The sequence below is a fragment of the Acomys russatus genome, chromosome 22, assembly GCF_903995435.1.
Source record: "Acomys russatus chromosome 22, mAcoRus1.1, whole genome shotgun sequence".
Classification (NCBI taxonomy): Eukaryota; Metazoa; Chordata; class Mammalia; order Rodentia; family Muridae; genus Acomys; species Acomys russatus.
The window spans coordinates 58541589-58561138 of NC_067158.1; the positions used below are offsets into that span (position 1 = coordinate 58541589).

General features: G+C 33.6%; 1 protein-coding gene across 1 annotated transcript in view; it reads right to left on the bottom strand.

The window, feature by feature from the left end:
* Gabrg1 (gamma-aminobutyric acid type A receptor subunit gamma1) overlaps positions 1 to 19550 on the bottom strand; it is a 76436-nt gene that overhangs the window by 33946 nt on the left and 22940 nt on the right. Inside the window, exons 2-3 of the mRNA XM_051165035.1 lie at positions 14350 to 14498; positions 879 to 946 (exon numbers count right to left, since the gene is read on the bottom strand). Coding sequence (XP_051020992.1) covers positions 879 to 946; positions 14350 to 14498 — 217 coding nt within the window. The remainder of the gene's footprint in view (positions 1 to 878; positions 947 to 14349; positions 14499 to 19550) is intronic.

Below are 19550 nucleotides of genomic sequence, written 5' to 3' on the forward strand. Positions count from 1 at the left end.
AAACTATGTCTATTTTCTTACTTAGTTTGTTTTCCCAGACAGTTTTCTCATTGGGGTTTCAAATTTTTTTTTTCCTAGATTTTCCCTGAGGTTAACTCTTGATAGTCAGGCGATAATTATTTATGCATGAGAAATCGAATCCACTAGAGTAAGATGTGATACTGGTTTTTCCCTAAGGAGTGTTCTAGCTCCACTTGCCAATACTTGACACACAGTTTTCCTAGTTTATTTTCTACTGCTGTGATAAAGACCACAACCAAAAACAACTTGAGGGAGAATGTGCTTATTTGGCTTACAGGTCAGAGTCCATCATTCAGAAAGCCTCAGCAGGAATTAAGCCAAGCTAAAAACCTCTCTAAAAGGAACTGAATCATTGACCATTGAGAAATGTTGCTTACTGGCTTGCTCTCCATAGCTGGCTCATCCTGCTTTCTTACACAACCCAGAGCCACCTGCCCAGAGATGGCACACCAAAAGTGGGACGTGGGCTTCCTTCCCTCACATCTGTAATTAATTTACAAAAAAATTCCTACACAGTTGCATACAGGCCAAACCGACAGAGTCATTTTTTTTTTTTAATTTGAGGTTCTCTCTACCCAGAATAATTTAACTTTGTGTAAAATTGTCTAACTGACCACTGTAATAGGAATTTCAATCCTGAACCTGATTTACTTCACAATCAACTACCTTAATTCACACATCTACTCATTCTGCTTTGACGCACACACTTGAGAATCCTATATTGTAACAATTTTTACTCACCTCATTCTGCTTTGACGCACACACTTGTGAATCCTATATTGTAACAATTTTTACTCACTTCATTCTGCTTTGATGCGCACACTTGTGAATCCGATATTGTAACAGTTTTTACTCACCATGTTTATGGGGTCAACGGGTCCAATGCTGTTTACGTAGACATCAGTTTCAATTACTGTGGGCCTCACTGCAAAGGAGCACAAAGTAGTTATTAATATCAAGGACTGTTTTAGAGAAACCTTAAATTTAGTAATGTATCATATATTATTTCAATCATAATATATCTCATTATGAAATGTAGGAAAAGAGCCAGTTACAAAATCATAAAACCATTTCAGTTTGAAATTACTTATTGAGAAATAAATCATTGGGTTGACAAAATATTTCATGGTTATAATCTGAAGATACAGATGTACAAAAATTGTTCACCTAAATTGAAGACTTTATATTCAATAAAATGTTTACCAGAGAATTTTTTCTGTTTTTCTAAGCCTTTAGGATTAGAATATATTTTTGTACATAATAATATGTACTTTTATTTAAAGTTAGGGAACAGTTTGTTGGTGAGTCTTGTTCTCCGAGAATAAGGGAAAAGGCCTTGGTTTCTGACTTTTGCTGATTTCTAAGGGGTTAATTTTCCTAGGATAGTTAACTTAAAGATACAATATGAAGTGACTAAATACAGAGTAGAGATGATGCAGAAATGTCTCTGGAGAGGCAGTAGCATATGTACTGAAGGAGGCAATGTGTGTAACAAACTGCTGCAGGTGTGAGTCACATAAGGGTCTTAACAAATGAATATTCACTCATTCCTCCACACTCTCTAACAGTGTTCCTTTATGTTGTTGATAGTTGGTTGTTTCAATGATCACTATATAGACGTTTTTATGGTCCTTATATATTTTGCTTTCTATGTTGCTATTAGGGGTTTCTTAAGTAGTCCTCAGATGATACATCTAATCTTTGCATACTCTATCAAAATGCACATCAATGGCCACCATTTTAAATGCTTATAAAGTCATATAATGTATAAGTAAGCTTATCAACTACAGTCCCATATCTGATGCTGATTGAGGACCATTGTTCTCTTTTAAAATCCCCTTTAATGACATTTACCAGAATATTTGGAAATTTTTTTCTGCCATGAAGAATATTTTTACATAGTTTCTTTAGCTGTATTCATCATCCCTATAATATAACATGCAGAGGATCATTCTGCTTTGCTTCCTTGGCTTCTAGTTGAGGAAATAGCGTAACTGTATTCACAAAGTTGACATGAGAGGACAAACATTTCAAGGAGAAGATCCATCCTGTCTTCCCGATACATGATAAAGAAAATGAGTGACAAGAAAAATCACCTTGTGGCTAGATGTCTGTCTGCAATTGCAGCGTGGTTTTAGTTGCAATTTTTCAGGTCACAGTTCCACCATTGTAAGTAAGTCTTGTACACTTTCCTGGTCTCACCTGATATTCATCACCCGTGATCAAGGGTCAGGCTAGCCTTCACTGGATTCCCTTTCTCTTTCACACAGGGACAAATCTATCAATTTCAATGTTTTTCTAGATGAGGCTTACTGGTCTATCTGACAAAACTCTTAAGCTACAAATATTCAGTAGAAATTGGTAGGCATTTTGATAAACAGTACTCACAAAGCCAAATCACTTACTTTTCTGAATCCATAGCAATAATTAGCATCTGAAGGTCTACAGAGCTATGTCTATATTTTCCTTCAGACAAAAATAATGAGAATTGCACACATTTTCTTAGTGAGAATTATAAATAAGTCATTTTGAAATAGTTTAAAAGAAAGTTGAGTTCTCAGACTGATATAGCACAAGAAAAGGAAATTTAAGTTATTAGCCTCATGTCCTAAATAAAAACAGGCCACATCATTTAGACATATGAAATTTACATAAGAGTGATGACTTCTGAGATGAGTGCCTTTAGCTGTCATTTATTTCTGCTAACTATTTACTAGAGGCAATAAATAGATAATTAAGCTAATCACAGCTAGGATTTAAAACATAATTTTTATGAAGCCAATTAGCAATATACCAGGTTCCTTAGTTGAATTATAAGTATATTTATTGCCATTTCTAAGCAATTACAACAAATATAAACACATAACTCTTTAATAATCAGATTTTTCATTTATACTCATAATTCAACAAATATTTTGTTTCTGCATTTAATGCACAAGACTTACTATTGGATATGCCTATGGTAAAAACAAATGTTTCTTCAGCATATTTGTTTTGCAAGACATTTTGTCATATAAAATGAGGGAACTTCTACATATTAATGAGTTACTCTGACTCAATAATATCAATTTTTCTGGACCAAGTATAATGTATGTTAGGCAAACGTTATCTCTGTTGTTAGGGCACAGGTGACATGATGGTCTGCTATTGGAAGAATTGCTACCCAGCACAATAAAACAGGGCCACTGAGGCTTCTAAAAGGAAAGGCTCATCATCAGCTTACAGTAAATATGTGCGTTTGATATAGATATTCTGTTTCTTATTTTAATATTTCATTTATATAAATGACTGACTTATTGTATAAGAAAATTAAATTTGGGTAAGAAATATCCAATATATTTTTGAGAACTGTATATTCCTAAAAAAGAAAAAAAGAAAAAAAGAGGAAAACATATTCTAGCTCAACATGAGAGAAATGCAATTTAGGGAGAAATACTATTTGCCCTCTTTAAATGATTTCTTAACACTCAGCACAGATTATGTTTAATTCATCAATACACACAGATATCAAAGATTGACTCTGTCACAGTTTAAATATAAATAAGAACCCATGCACTGACAAGAAAAATTATGTTTCTTATATACAGACACTTAGTTAGTTTTGTAAGAGTCCTTTCTGAGCTGAGGTTTTAAATATTCTCTTCTGAGTCGTTATACATTTTATTTATTTTTAAATTTTATTTTGAGAATTACAACATAATTACATCACTTCTCCCTTTCTTTTTTCTTTCCAAAACTCTCTCGTATACCCAGCACTCTTCTTAAAATTCATGCCTTATTTTTCACTAATTATTATCACATGCATATATATGTGTATACACGTGTGCACATATAAACATATATATTCCTCTATACAGTCTTACCTGTCAGTATAATATTGCTTGCTTTAAAGTATGACCCTTGGCATTGCATCACCAATTGGTGTTCCCTTCCTGGTGACCACTTTTCCTGCTCCAAGATTTCCTCAGTTGCCTATAGTTCTTTGTTCAGGATTGAGGCCTCACGGCCCTTTCTTTCTCTATCCACTCTTGCATGCCCATGTAGGGCTCACATTTGGATTAAATGCATTTCTACAAACATACACCAAGACTCTAAGAGTCAGTCGTTCCAGAAAGAATGAATATATAGAAAGAGCAGAGATTCAGGACAACGTGGGCATCCACAAAAGAGAAAGAATATATATATATATATATATATATATATATATATATATATATATATATATATATATATATATATATATATATATATATATATGACTTAGGGGGCATGGAGCCGTGGTGCAGTGGTTAAGAGCACTTGCTTCTCTTACAGAGAACCCAGGTCAATTCCCAGCATCCACATGGCAGCTACAAATGTCTGTAACTCCTGTTATAGGGAATCCGACACCCTCACATAGATGGACATGCAGTCAAAAACAAATAGTCTTTAAAACAATTAAACCATAGAATTGAGAAATTTTAGGTACAAAATGCCATATGTTAATGTTTATGAATTATATTGCTTTTAAAAATAACTTTTTAATGTTCTACCCTCTGTAGCATTATGATATGCAGATTTGGGCCCAGGGGTCCCACTCAAACTAAGGCACCAGCCAAGGACAATACAGGTGGTAAACTTTAAACCCCTATCCAGATCTAGCCAATGGTCAGAACATTCTCCACAGTTGAGTGGAGAGTGGGATATGACTTTCTCACATACTCTGGTGTCTCACATTTGACCATGTCCCCTGGAGGGGGAGACCTGGTGGCACTCAGAAGAAGGACAGCAGGTTACCAAGAAGAGACTTGATACCCTATGAGCATATACAGGGGGAGGTAATCCCCCTCAGGAACAGTCATAGGGGAGGGGAGTAATGGGAAAATGGGAGGGAGGGAAGAGTGGGAGGATACAAGGGATGGGATAAACATTGAGATGTAACAAGAATAAATTAATAAAAAAATTTAAAAAAATAAATAAAAAGAAAAAAATAACTTCTTGAAACCAATAATATTATCGTTTACAAGTGGCACAAACCCAATCCCATGCATAAAAAGAGCCACCTTGTTTAATCATTCTTTTACAATGGCTGCTTTCACATTTCATAGCTCTTTTCAAATACAAAGTTTAGTTACCAAACTATGCTCAAAGATTTATGAAAATTTCCTCAAAGATTATACATATTAAGAGAGAGAGGGAGGGAGGGGAATAGAGAGACTTTAACTTTATTCATTTATTACAAATATGAAAAAGGCAGATAGAAACAAAAAGATAATTACTATTTTGCTGAATCCTTAGCCTATAAATATATTACTGAAATTACTCAAAATGAGATCTGAATAATCAGTATCAATATATTAGTACTAGCATTATAGTTCTTGTGGTTGTAAAGTGTGCACATGAAATAAAAGTAAATACAAATATATAGTGACAACATCATATACGTGTATTTGAAAATCCTGACATACTTTGGATGTAAGCACACTAAATAATGCAGAGATGAGAAAAAATCTGGGGGAACAAATGTTAAAAAATGAAAGCAAAGTTAAGAGAGTGATAGCATTAAAAGATCTCATAGATATTATTGAAGAATTCCTGAATTATTAAAGACATTGAGTTTGTGATTGCATATCTTTCAATAAAGAAAACCTCAGATCCATAACACAGCTTGTACTATCTCACTAAGTTGGGGGGAAAATGTTACCAAATCCTACTGAAATAGCTGTAACTTCTCTCCAAGAATGGAAAGGACAAATTTCGGGATTCCTTTTATTTTTTATTTTTTTTATTTTTTATAGCTGAGTAGTATTCCATAGTGTAGATGTACCACAGTTTCTATATCTATTCTTCAACTGAGGGATGTTTAGGCTGTTTCCAGGTTCTGGCTATTATGAATAAGGCTGCTATGAACATGGTTGAGCATATGTCCTTGTTGTGTGGTAAAGCATCTTCTGGGTATATTCCAAGGAATAGAATAGCTGGGTGTGAGGAAGCTCTATTCCCAGTTTTCTGAGATAGTGCCAGATAGATTTCCAAAGTGGTTGTATAAGTTTGTATTCCCACCAGCAATGAAGAAGTGTTCCTCTTTCTCCACATCCTCACCAGCATGTGGTGTCACTCGAGTTTTTGATCTTAGCCATTCTGATAGGTAGAAGATGGAATCTCAGAGCCATTTTGATTTGCATTTCTCTGATGACTAAAGACATTGAACATTTCTTTGTTTCTCAGCCATTTGATTTTCCTTTGTTAGGAATTCTGTTTAGTTCTGAGCCCCATTTCTCAGTTGGGTTATTTGGTTTGGAGATGTTTAATTTCTTAGGTATATACTCACTTATAATTGGGCACTAGCCCAAAAGGCACACCACAAGAAAATCTTCACTTATCAAGAGATTGGGATAGATATTAGGATATCCTACTGGGAATCTAGGTAAGAGAAATATAGGAGATGGGGAAATAGAAGGATCCAGATGGTTCTAGAAACCTACAAGAAGAACATCATGACCGGTGGATCAGGACCCAGGGGGTCTGCTCAAACTACTGCACTAACCAAGTACAATACAATAGTAAACATCGAACCCCTACTCTGATCTACCCAATGAACAGGACATTCTCCACAGTTATGTGGAGAGCGGGGGCTGATTCTGACATGAACTCTGGTGTCCCATATTTGATGACCTCCCCTTGGTGGGGAGACCTGGTGGCACTCAAAGAAAGAATAAGCAGACTGCCAAGATGAGACTTGATAGCCTATGACCATATAGTGGGGGAGGAGATCCCCCTCAGTCATAGACCTAGGGGAGGGGAATAGGGTGAAAGCAGGAGGGAGGGAGGAACGGGAGGATACAGGTGATGGGATAAAAATTGAGTTCTAATCTGAATAAATTAGGCAAGTAAAAGAATTTTTTTTAAAAAAGAAGGGAAAGGACTTGGAATGGGGCTGGGCATTCTGCATGAAACTTGTACAGATATCTTCTATCTCTAATTTGTACTGGTGATACTGACAAAGCAAATATAAAATGCTTCTAAATATTTATGACGATGTGAGAAAATAAGCTACTCCAGGGTATCTGTGCAACCAAAGAAACAGGTTCTGAGTACGACCCTTCAGCTCAAACAACTAAATCACCATTGCGCGGTAGGAAGAGATATACAGTGATAAAACATTTCTAAAATACTGCTTAAATATTAAGATTAGGCAATATTCACTTAATTTCCCATAAGTCCAGGAAGAAAATAAAAAGGAATAAATTCCCTGTAGCCAAAGTGGCACTTCAAGAAATACGTATATTAATGCCCTCAATATTTCCAACAAGACAATAGATTAACCAAAAAGTTGGGAAATAGTGATACAAAGAAGACAGAAAACATCTATGTTCAAGTTCCCAAATGACTTTCTGGGGGGAAAGACAGAATCAGAAAACAACAGAGAAAGGAGAAAGAAGTGAGGCAGAGAAAGAAGAGAGAAGAACTGGTGTTAGAAACACCTTAAGCACTGTCTCACTCCATGTACAACTTTTTCTTCTGTTAACAGAATGAAATAACGTCTGTGAGAGAAGGGAGTCATTAACAAGCCCCAGACTGATGTGAAAATCCCATTAAAGAGAACCTGTGTGTCATCAATCTGAAGGTGCTTAAAAACGTGTTTTGAGACTAGAACAAACAGTAAAAAGAAAGGAATCTTTGACTGAACATGTTATAAAGAGAAAAAAAACCATTAAACTATCTTAAAAGTAAAAAAAAAAAAAAAAAAAAAAAAAAAAAAAATGAAAGAGAAGAAAAGAAAAAAAGAAAGAAATCCAGATAATGAGCCTGGGCGCAATCCCTGTCCTTTAAAACAAGAAGCCAGTTGCCACATGATGTGAAAAGGGGCACAAACATGGAGTCATAAGATGACCGATGAGAATACAGTGGCGATTTACTAATGGACTGTGATCAATATAAAGACAGGAGAATACATGACAAACACAAGGCAGGCAAGTGGGATGAACTTATTGATAACTAAAGCCACAAGGAATGCAATACATTAGAATAGGACTGACAATGGAGTCATATAAAATAAATAGATAAGTAAATAAATCTTTCCGGAATTAAAAAACAAGAACAAAACTTAACAACAACAAAAATCCCAGTTACCTTTAAAAAGATCAAGAGTTTGGGGAAAAGTTAACTAAACTGAATGCCTCTTGGGTATATGTTAGGGAAGCTATTCTTCTGAACTATTAAAATATTTTAAGGACCCTTCTCAGAAAGAAAAGCTCAAAATCAAATAAGCGCAGGGAAACAAGCCTATCATGTGAGAGGCGAAATATCATATCAAGAACAAACTCAATTCAAAAGAAAGAGGGAACCCACGCTTTCACATCTGCATATTCTACAACTGAAGACCAAGTCAACAAACAACAAGGCTTCCCACTTATAAATAATGTGAGGATGTTCTAACCACAAATGAGACAGAAAAAAAGATAATTATTATATTTAACAATGCAGAAATAGAATAAGATGTTAGAACAAAGTGAAACCTAGTTAGAAAATATTTTCTGTGAGGAAGCAGAATATTTCAAGATAGCTAGACTACTAGGAAACATTATAAAGTGAGAATGCATATTAACTGACAAGCAGGAGATAATTATCTAATATGCTCTTATGGCATATTTTAAAAATTTATAAAAAATAATGTTCAGAATAAAGATCATAAAAGAGCACAACGTGCAATGAGGATTTATAAATTACCAATCTCTGATATGATGGATGAGAAACTCTTCCTTATAACATTATAAAGCCCTAAGATTAAGTGGAGTAGATATGAAGAAACGACATAGGGAACTTTAATTACCTTTGGAGATCACAAAGTAAATATGAACAAATAGAAAGTTAGCCCACATCCTTCTTTAGACTATTTCATCTTATGAAGCTGTCAGTTTTCTCAAAGTAAATCTACAAATTTAGTACTGTTTCTATAAAAAGCAGCAAAATTTTTAAGACAACTATATTAGAAATAAAGATGATCTATTCAAAAACATGTAAGGAGAGCATGTAGAATTATCAGATGTCACTGTCTTTAAAATATATTAATGCAAATATTTCAGCCTCCATATTATATTTAATGTCATTGGCAAAAGGCAGTGTTGATATATTCAAACAATATACTAGAAAATACAAAATTAAAGACTTAAAGTAAACATATAAGAAAATATCTTAAGTAATAAGTAAAATAATACATTATACTTAATCAACAGAATTCCAATTTGTTATTATAAGAATTTAACCTAAATTCAGGGATTAATTCTAAATACAAGAGAAAAATAAATATAAAGCATAAAATTAAGTATGGTTTGTTCAGTCAGCAGGAAATTTTATTTTGAAGACTTAAATTGTTCATAGAAATACTTCAATTTCTAATATTATAAGTGTTTATAAGGGTTAATCATATATGAGTATATATTGTGGAGACATGAGAACCAAATTATATGTGTTAGAAAGGGGAGCTGTTAGAAAGGAAGAATTCCAGACTAGAATAAATGCTGTGATATTTGTATTTAAGTCAAAAGTACAGTTCAAAATCATGCCTCATAATGCACGTGTAAAAAGAAATATATAAGAGCCTTGATGCCTATAATATGTGTAGAAAACACGTAGTTTTCTATTGTCACCCACTGAAAGGATAAGAAATGAGTGAAACTGGGTAGTAATGAATATACTTGGGGCTTAGATCTTGAATTACAAATGTCGTTGCAAAAAACAAAACAAAGCTCAGTGTCCTTGGGTGATGAGCACATTCTGGTTCTGTGTCAAGATGGGCTACAATGTCTGGTTGGATTTAAACAAACCCTGAGCTAACAAAACAATAGGGACACACACACAAACAAAGAAAACAGTTTTTGAGAGGCTCCTGTGGCTGAATGTTTCACCTTGTACAATACAGTGAATAATGACAATAATAGATTATGAAATGTGAAACAAAATAATTACTCATGGTCTTTGTTGACGCTAGTAATAATAGGTAAGCAATTGCGAGGCAAAGAGCCACTGTACTTTACGACAGAGTCATAGTTAATATGCATAGAATGAATAATGAAAATATTCAGTCTGTTTGGAAAATACAGCAGGAACTAATGTCAGAGGATTGACTTACTAATGATTCTGGAATAATGGACAGGAAAGAGTGTGTTGAAAAAGTTTTGCATACTTTCACAGTATCACATTAAAATATCAGAAAAAGGGGAAACAAATTCTTGAGCGGAGAAAGTTGGAAGACTTAAGCATATTAACAACGTTAATATCACAAGCAGTAAGTTGAACTGTGACGGAGCAGTGCCTCCCTGAAGCAGAGTGCTGAAAGAGACTGCATCACTGCTGTAGTATTCTAGACAAAAGGATATTTTAAAAAAGTGGCAAAACTTTTAGGCCAATTTTAACTCAAGGCACTCCAGTGTTATCTTTTCATTTAAATTAAAATGCAATTACATAATTTTCCACTTCTTCTTTCCTCCCTCCAATCCTTCCTGTGTACTCCCAATTGAAATAATTAACTCAACAAATCCCTCCCCTCAGGGCCTCTTCAGAAGAGGCAGTGAGGTCACAGTGGGTGGAGCACTCACAGGGACAGGATGTGTCTGCAGCACATGGTGTGTCTAGGAGCTGACCTAAGAAAGGACACCCACCGTGCGCCTCCCAGAGCCCAGATGCTATCTTTGACTGACAGCCACTTGCAAATATAAAATTAATTTTCTCCAAACAAGTCTCACTAGGGAAACAAACCCATTTGAAGGGAAAGGGCCATGACGAGATGGCCAACACAAAACAAACTCAACACCTTTGGATGTCTCAAAATGTTGTTGGGCCTTTTTTTTTTTTTTTTATAAGTATTTTGTATACATTATGGCTTCTAGTTTAGGCATTTGAGGAATTCCTGTATGCAAACATGTTTGTCTCTGCGTCCATATGCATTTATTGGGTGTATTCTTTGGGTTTTTTTCTTGTTGGCTTGTTTTGTCATATCTAATTTGTTCATTTTAATTTACCTTATTGTATTTTATTTTAGTACTATTCCTCAGTTTTATGTTTTCTAATAAGAGATAGAGTCTGAATTTGCATGGAAAGGGAGAGGAGAGAGAAAAATGCAGAATATATTGTATAAAAATATTTTCAATATGAGACAAAAGAAATTATTAATCACCCTTTTGTTGTAGGCCCACACAAATCTGTGTATATATAAAACACTCTGTGTAGAATGTCATTGATCCTGAATTATCAGGGAATATTCTCTATCAATTTATTATGCTCACATAAACACAAACATTGCAGTGTGCTGGAGAGCCATAGGATAGATCTGATGAATAAATGATAGCTTTGTGACAATGTCTTCTCTTATTTACTCTTAAATTGGGTTTGTAATGTCAACATTACTGAAGTAGACATGCAGATAGTTCTGATTATTTCAATTTTAATTTGAAATTATTTTAAAAAACCTAGAAAAACTGATAATGAAATAGTGCTAAAATAGACTAATTTAATAAATGAAATATTTTAGAGCAATGAAGTGGTCATGCAATTGTTCACCACAGAAAACTGGAAAAAGAAAAACTTTAATTCTGATACAAAATTAAAATTGAAACATTATTCAAGATGGTTTCATTAAATAAAGAAGTCAATTGTCAATAAAATGATTAATAAATGGAAATTTGCTGACCGTTGGAGCACTAAAAACACAAAAATAATATAAAATTATTTAAGATGGGTAATTTTACAATACATAAAACTAATTGTAACATTATCATCAAAACTGGAAACAAATTTAAGATTATGTGTAATTATACCTACTAAAAACATTTATATACTGTAGATGTTTCCCATAAATCACACTCTAACCCAGCCTAAATTTTGTTTTCTGGTTTTTTTTTTTTTTTTTTTTTAATATTTAAGGACGTATTGACATCAATTCTCAGGTAGATAGCAAATAAAAGAGAGGTCAAGTGTAGCTCTTATGTATATGTCACTAAAATTATTTTCCAAAACATTTGTATAACACAAACAGTACTATGACAAGTTACTATCACATATAAACAGATATGCTTTTATAAAATGAGTTACGAGTTATAAATTAACATGTGAGCCTCACAGTGGCATAAAGATACAGAAACTGCATACTAATGATATTCTAGAAAAAATTAAAATATAATGTAATGGCAGTTTTAAAAAACAAGTCTAACAATACCTTGACTAATTTTGAAGAGAAGGAAAAATTGACTTGCAGCTAAAGAGATGATTAAGAAATCACGTTGATTTTGCAGAAACTAGAGTGTGGTCCTGTGTACCTATATTAGGCAGCTCAAAACTGTCTGTACTTCCAACTAACTCCAGGAGATCTGAATACTTTACTGACTGCCAGGAGCACTGCACTTAAGCATAGAAACCCACATTCAAGACACACTTAAATTTTGACTGAAGCTTTTAAATTATTAAAACTTAATTGCAGAAAAGAGAACATGTAAAATACTGACAAAATATGGTCTACATCAAAAAGTATTTAAAGTTTTGGGGGAATAAGAACCTTTGCATTAGGCATAGTCAACGGCCAAACTCTGCCAAGATAGAGTAAGCAAGTCCTCAACATTTCCTGCCTTGCAAATAAATCTGGCAGAGACATTGGGCCAGAAGGACACAGATGATAGAGAGTGTTGGGTGACTGCTCAGGCAGTGAACTGTCTCAGGCATTTTGCTCACTTTGGAAGCTGCTAACCCACAGTGCTGGTTCACTCAGGAATTTAAGTCATATTCCTTCTCAAGTTTCTGAGGGGTCTTGAAGAACAAATAGTTTAGTTCTACCATCTAGTTGATTAGCAGATAAGATCTTTTTAGATCAAGATAAAGGAGGTAAGATAATAGAGATGAGATAGTATAGATACTGAATTTCATTCAGAAATTTAGACCCAACAAGACAGGAAAGAAGTTTACTTCAAGTTTGACAAATACAAATAGCCAAATCACTATGAATGTAAGATTTATAGAACTCATGATTGTTACATGGTTCTCTCTGCTGCATGTAGTTTGTTTTTGCATGTGTAATAAATTAAATGTATGTGAAAAAAGATGACACTTGATAATAATTTATCATCCCAGAGATATATTGATATATATACTTCTTTTCTATATTGTATTCATTTTTAATTTTTGAAATTTTAATGTAAGTGCACATAAAAAAAAAAAAGAACCTTTGCATTATAAGAAGAAAAAGTAGCAGGCAGAGTGTCTTAAAATTTTCTCATAGCCACCATCATTCCTGTATATTAACCAAAGTTGAATTAGGCCTTTGATAATTCGAAATAGTTCTTAAAATTATTGTACTCTACTCAAGTCCCTCAGAGAAATTTTATTTTTTTATGATTTATTTATTTTTGTAGGTTTAAAAATTTTTACATATAAATGCAATACACTACATACAAAGAGAAGAACCACGAAGCAACAGGAATTATATGAATGTTATATTCATAGTGTTTTGATTATTTATATTTGGCAACCTTGAAGAAAACATCTTTATTCCAAATGAAGTTAAAGAAGTGCAGTATTCACTAATGCAAAGATAATCACATCTTTGTGTTAATAAAGTAAATGCAGAGTTATTTAACAGTAAAAATGAAGGTTAACCAAATTTTGAGTAAATACACAAAAGTGATTTTATTCATATAAACTGAATGTACATTTTAAGAAGATATAATTACTGTTCATGAAACTTCAAACATATCCAAGTATATTTAGTAACATTTCTTATAACAGTTTCAAGCAAAAAACTATTTACACCATTAAATATATTATCCTCATGAACTTTTCAATTAGAAAAGATTAGTTTGTTAACTGTAATTTTAACACAATTGTAACTTTACAATTTAAAATTTTGAAGATTTGTCTTTGTTTATTTGGTTTTGCTTTAAAGTTACCATGAGAAACTTCCAGTTAATTGTACTCTTAAGTGCATACATGCTGTAAAGGGAGTTAGAGATACTATCTTGAACAAAGTTTATGGTCTTCACCAGCTTTATCATCGTTACTTGTAGTTATATGCTAATAAAATGTGCTCCATTGCCATAAAATCAGAACCCTCAATTATGTCCCAATTCTATCACTACTCTGATTCATCAAAATTCCCTGATAATACTTTGTGTACTACAGTTGACAAACAACTGTAAAAGTGTTTGATTTTTTTCTCCTCTCAATCTCCTCAAAGACACTTACTTACCACAGGAGCCAACAATCCTCAACCACAACAGTCTAAAACATCCATTAAATATGAGTTAATGACTAAAATAGATCCCTTGAAGTCAGCAAAGTTCAAGATTGATAACTCAGACTTACCTCCTATATCTGGACGAAGTTTGTTGTCATAGCCTTGAAGTAATGAATTAAGAATTTGTGTGATATCTCCTTCATGAATTTTTGGTGCCAAGACCCATGTTTTGTTCATAGTTAAATCTTCATCATCTTCATCATCTGCTTTATCAACGCTATGTGTTTCAGAAAAGAATTTGCACAGTAAAAATTTTATCAAAACCTGTGTATTTATAAATACATAGGTTACTTAAAAATTATTGTAACTTTTATGGTAGTATGGAAACAGGACAAACATATATATTACTCTAGAATTGTATTTACTTACAAGATAGTGCTAAAGTAAGAAAAATTAAAATTAAAGCACAATAAACATGCTAAAGTAAATACTTAATCTGTTTTAAACTGCCCATAACTTAAACAGATCATTCAATAAAAATATGAATGCTGCTCCCTGGACTTCTTGTTCAGGATATAATATCCAGAGCTGAATATGGTGACCTAATAACGACCACAAGAAATGATAGAAAGGAAAAGTGAACAACCATGAGGGAAGTTACAATAATCCAGTAAAATATATAAAACACAATATATTAAAATAATCAAGAAAAGCGTATGAAAAAATACTTTACTAAACAAAGAATAACACTTTGTATTTATAATCCTTTCATCCAAGACCGAAGAATCAGATTTACTATTTCAAGGATTTCATTAATGATTTCCTAATTATCATATCAAGACAGGGCCACTTGCCTTCTTAATATATTTTAAGGAACATGAAGAACCTGAGTACTAAATATTAAGAGTTTAGCTTCTAAATGAGAAACGAATACCACCATGGGAAACCAGCTAAAGTATAATCTCCTTAGCCACAAAACTGGGAACAAAGCAGTGACAGTCTAGGTAACACTTTAATATTTCCTAACCCACCTGTACTCTTTTGAAAATATTTATTGATTGTATTGTCTATTATTAAATGTATTATTAAAATTTTGTAAATCAATAAAAAAAATCACACACTAAAAATGAAAGACTCAAAGTCTATACAAGTCATTGAACTTACATACAATTTGTAAAATTAGGCTATAGAAAACCATATTGCATTTTATACTTTCAGTAACAAACAGTCTATGCATTTATTCACCATCAAAACAACAACAACAACAACAAAACCCAAGAAAGAATTAGAGCTAGAGCACAAGCAGCGTTATACATTCTCCTGGCTCAGGCCCGTAGTATACATTCTTCAGTCCTTACCTCCTTACACTTAACTTTTCTCCTTCCCTTCCTTTCATGTTATACTGTGCCCCAATGTACATTTGCTTACGTCTACACAAAGAAACAAGATGCCTTTATAACAAGTATAAGGATTAAATTTATTATCAAATAAAGTTAGAGACGGGCTAGTAACACAGAAAAAGATGCATTTAAAGATATTTAAATGCAGGCAAAAATAGAAAGTAGTGAAGTTTTTTTTTTGTTGTTGTTGTTGTTTTGTTTTTTGTTTTTTTGGGTTTTTTTTTGCTTGTTGTTTGTTTTAATCAGACAAAACTTAACCATCTCATTCTGATTTGATCATTCCAGACTTGGCTCCAGTTTCTGTTTTATTGTCTTTAGTTATTCTGTGTGTATGTGTGTGTTTGTGTGTGTGTGTGTGTGTGTGTGTGTGTGTGTGTGTGTTGTTATGTTAAAGTTCCTTTGATGACCCAGGAGTAAAATTTTGATCTCCAGCCTGTAGAAACACTGAGAGGCAACACAATCTTTAGAAGTGGAGACTAATAGTACAAAGTTAGATAATTAGGATGTGCCTTTGAAAGGCCTGGCGTGCCCCTGTGCCCTTTGTCTCCCTCCCTCCTTGCTTCCAGACTTCCAGGAGGCAAGCACGTTGGCCAATACTGCTTTCACCTTCCTGACATGTGACTTTACTGACCCACAACGATGGGGTAAACCCTCCAAAATCATGGGCCAAAATGAGAATTTTCTACACACATGGATATTGTATCAGTTCTGTTTTATAGTCCATAAAGGCAAATAATGAAGTACTAAATAAAACACTAAAGAAACACTGAGTTTTAAAGTATTTGGTTCATAGCTCACCTCTGCAGTCTTTCTGATGTTTTGAGCTTACAGTAAGTTGTGTTTACTTTTTTCCATGTCTGTTTGTTCTTTTCTTTCCAGGCATACCTATCAGCCCACTAGCTTTTGAGTTGGCTATCTTTTTCTGCAAGAGGGTTATGCAAACCTTGGCCTCCTGGACTCAGATTTGACTCTTTAAATGGTTTTGAAAATGAAATTATTTACCATAGGCAAGCAGAAATCCTAATGCCGTACAAATTTACCATGCCAGATGACTAGTTGTATTAAAGGCCATCTGTTCAGGCCAAGAACAAAGGTGGCTTGGATAAGCAATGGCGTAGCTAAAGTGTTCAAACAGCCTAGGTTTGTAAGCCACAAACGTTTCAGAGTAGTTACCGACACACTTTAACCTGGTAGCTTCCTATGTGTAAACCCACCGCAGTCGGCTTGATTTTCCTTTTCTACCTTAGGAAACAGGTGGACATGTCCTGTGACATCTTTCCTCCCGCTGACTTCTTCAAACCTTCGTCAGTTCCGCTCACCAGTGATTCATCTTAAGCATCAGATTTAGTCTGGTCTTTGCCCTTGAAATTTATCCCTTTTAAAAGGTGATGAAGTAAAAATAATCAAAATGTAGTTTTTGCACAGCCTCAAGGAATATCTTTTGTACAGTCACAAGAAAATTGCCAAAACACAGCTGCACGCTTCTGCCATATTACCTGTATTCTTGTACTTTATAGATTGAGGAAGAGTCCCTGAGGGATAAGTGAGTTGATTTGACTCTGATCCAATGGTGGATCTACGATTCTAACGAGTGCACTGCTCAGAAAATGAAATACACCTTTCATTGTGGAAATTATTTTTATAAATGAAGATGAAGGCTTTCTCTTACACATCAAACGATGTGGGAGCTATTACAAAGGATGAAAAGATAAACTTCCACGTCTATTTAGTTATTAGGTTTTTACACAAGTTTTTATTGCTTTAATTGTTTTGGGTGTATTTAGTGTATTCTTCTCATATCGCCTTATAGTATTTTCCCTTAGTATATCCAACTGCTTTCTATAAAATACATAAGTACATTATTAGTACACTAAGACACCAAAAACACTGAAATTTTAGGTGAGACATCTTGGAATATTATTATAACAAGTGGGTAAACTTCTAGTGAGTGAGCAAAAAAGAACTATTTTACACTTCCTCTCACCTCTCAATCACTGTTGCACAGAAGGAACGGTTTGGTGGATATGGAAAAGCCACTGAATATATAAGTGGCTCAATAAATTAAAAGCTTTTCACCCTACTTTGTATGGTCACAACATCTTGATAAACAAAAACACACATTCACAGTGAATTGTAATCCCCCTTCACCAGGCAGCACAGAAAACTGACCGTGGCAATATTACAGATCTATCTTTCCTTACTTAATCTCATAAAATAAAATTAACTAATGCTAATTTTTCTAACCCTTCTTCAAAGTATCCAAATCAGTTTCTGAATACCTTTTAAGCATTTTAATATAATTTCAATCTTACTTGGATAATTAAAAATACCATTTATTGAAATATAGTGGTTACACCTACTTGTTATGTCATTCTTGTAAACATATGGCAGATTGACATATTATGGGCACCTATTCATTTATGGAAACTTAATATTCAATACTAAATTTCCTTACTAGCACTATAATGTTTCTGAAATAATTCTCAAAAAAGTTTACAAGCAATTTAAATTTATGTAATTGTAAGCTCAATGAGTCTTTCATTCTTGAATATATAATTTTCCTAATAGTCTATTATAGTGACTGATTGTCTTATTTCTGTTATCAGCAATTATGCCTACCAAATATTTATAGTCTTATGGAACTTTGCCTAAAAAAGTATATTGTGGTGGTTACTTTCACAGTTTATACTTTCTAATATGCATTAATTCTAGGGAAAATAATATACATCACATTTTACAGACAAGATAGGGCTTGTTTTACAGGCCATGTCACTGGTTAAATACAAAAAGAGTTTCCTTTTCTTCTTTTCTAAAATTTAGATAATCAAAAAAAAATGTTTCTTTTGAAGTTTTCCTGAGTCACCTGATTTATCTTTACTAAGTAATCCAGATGATGAGATGTGGATTTGCTACTTTGAATGAGCACAGTATATAGGGCATGTAATTAAAACGCTGGTGGGATTAGGTAAACCTAGGAGGGTTCCTCACTCATTCTTTTGTTCAGTGATGGTAAATAATAACCTCCAGGGATCACAATTCCGAGAGTGTGAATACTGAGGGATAACACTTTCTCTATGGGGAAAAAGCCTTTCTAAGGAGCTTGATCTCTAAGACACAGCTTACATTCATTCATTAAGAAATTGCCGTGTATTTAAAATGTGTGGCATTCTGGAAATGAAAAATGAAGGCCTCCCTGACCCAGTGAGTGTCCCAATATGGGGCCGATGGAGTTAACAAAGGATTTGAGAAACATCGAGCATAACAATGCTTCTTGAATTAAAAACAGCAGACATTTTAGATAATATGAGTATGTTTTAGTAAATAAATAAATATGTACGTAATAGATTGCCTGTATCTAATCAATTACTGCTCATAAAGAATCTGTAAAAGGAGCTAGAAACTAGGCCAAGCAGTTGAGGAGTCAAGCACTTTCTTAGCATGCAAGAAGTCTTGAATTTAATCTCCAGGATTACTTAACCAAGGCTATAAAAATATGATATTATGATCACAACAGCATATGAAAACAACAGTAAGCGATTTCTCACCTATGTAATTCTAAATATTTGGTGAGAAAACATGTAACGTACATACCTAACATTTTAAACAAGATAAATCATAGAAGTTTTTCCTTTTTTAAATGGCATTATACAAATTTCCAGTACATCATTTGCAATATTAATGCACAGAGAAAAGCTAATATAGTAAACATCACAGCCTAAGAATGAACTGCTGCTTCATCTATACCAAAAGTTTTCTGAATTGAATTTCTAATCATAAAAATTCAATAATTAAATGGAGCCTTTTATGGGGTGAAGTAGAACATTTTTTTCTGCCAAACTAATTGTCATGGCAGCCCTGCGTGCTGCTAGATTCCTTGGCCTGGGACAGTTCTCTCCAACCTCTACAACCGCAGGCACCACCGGGGAGCA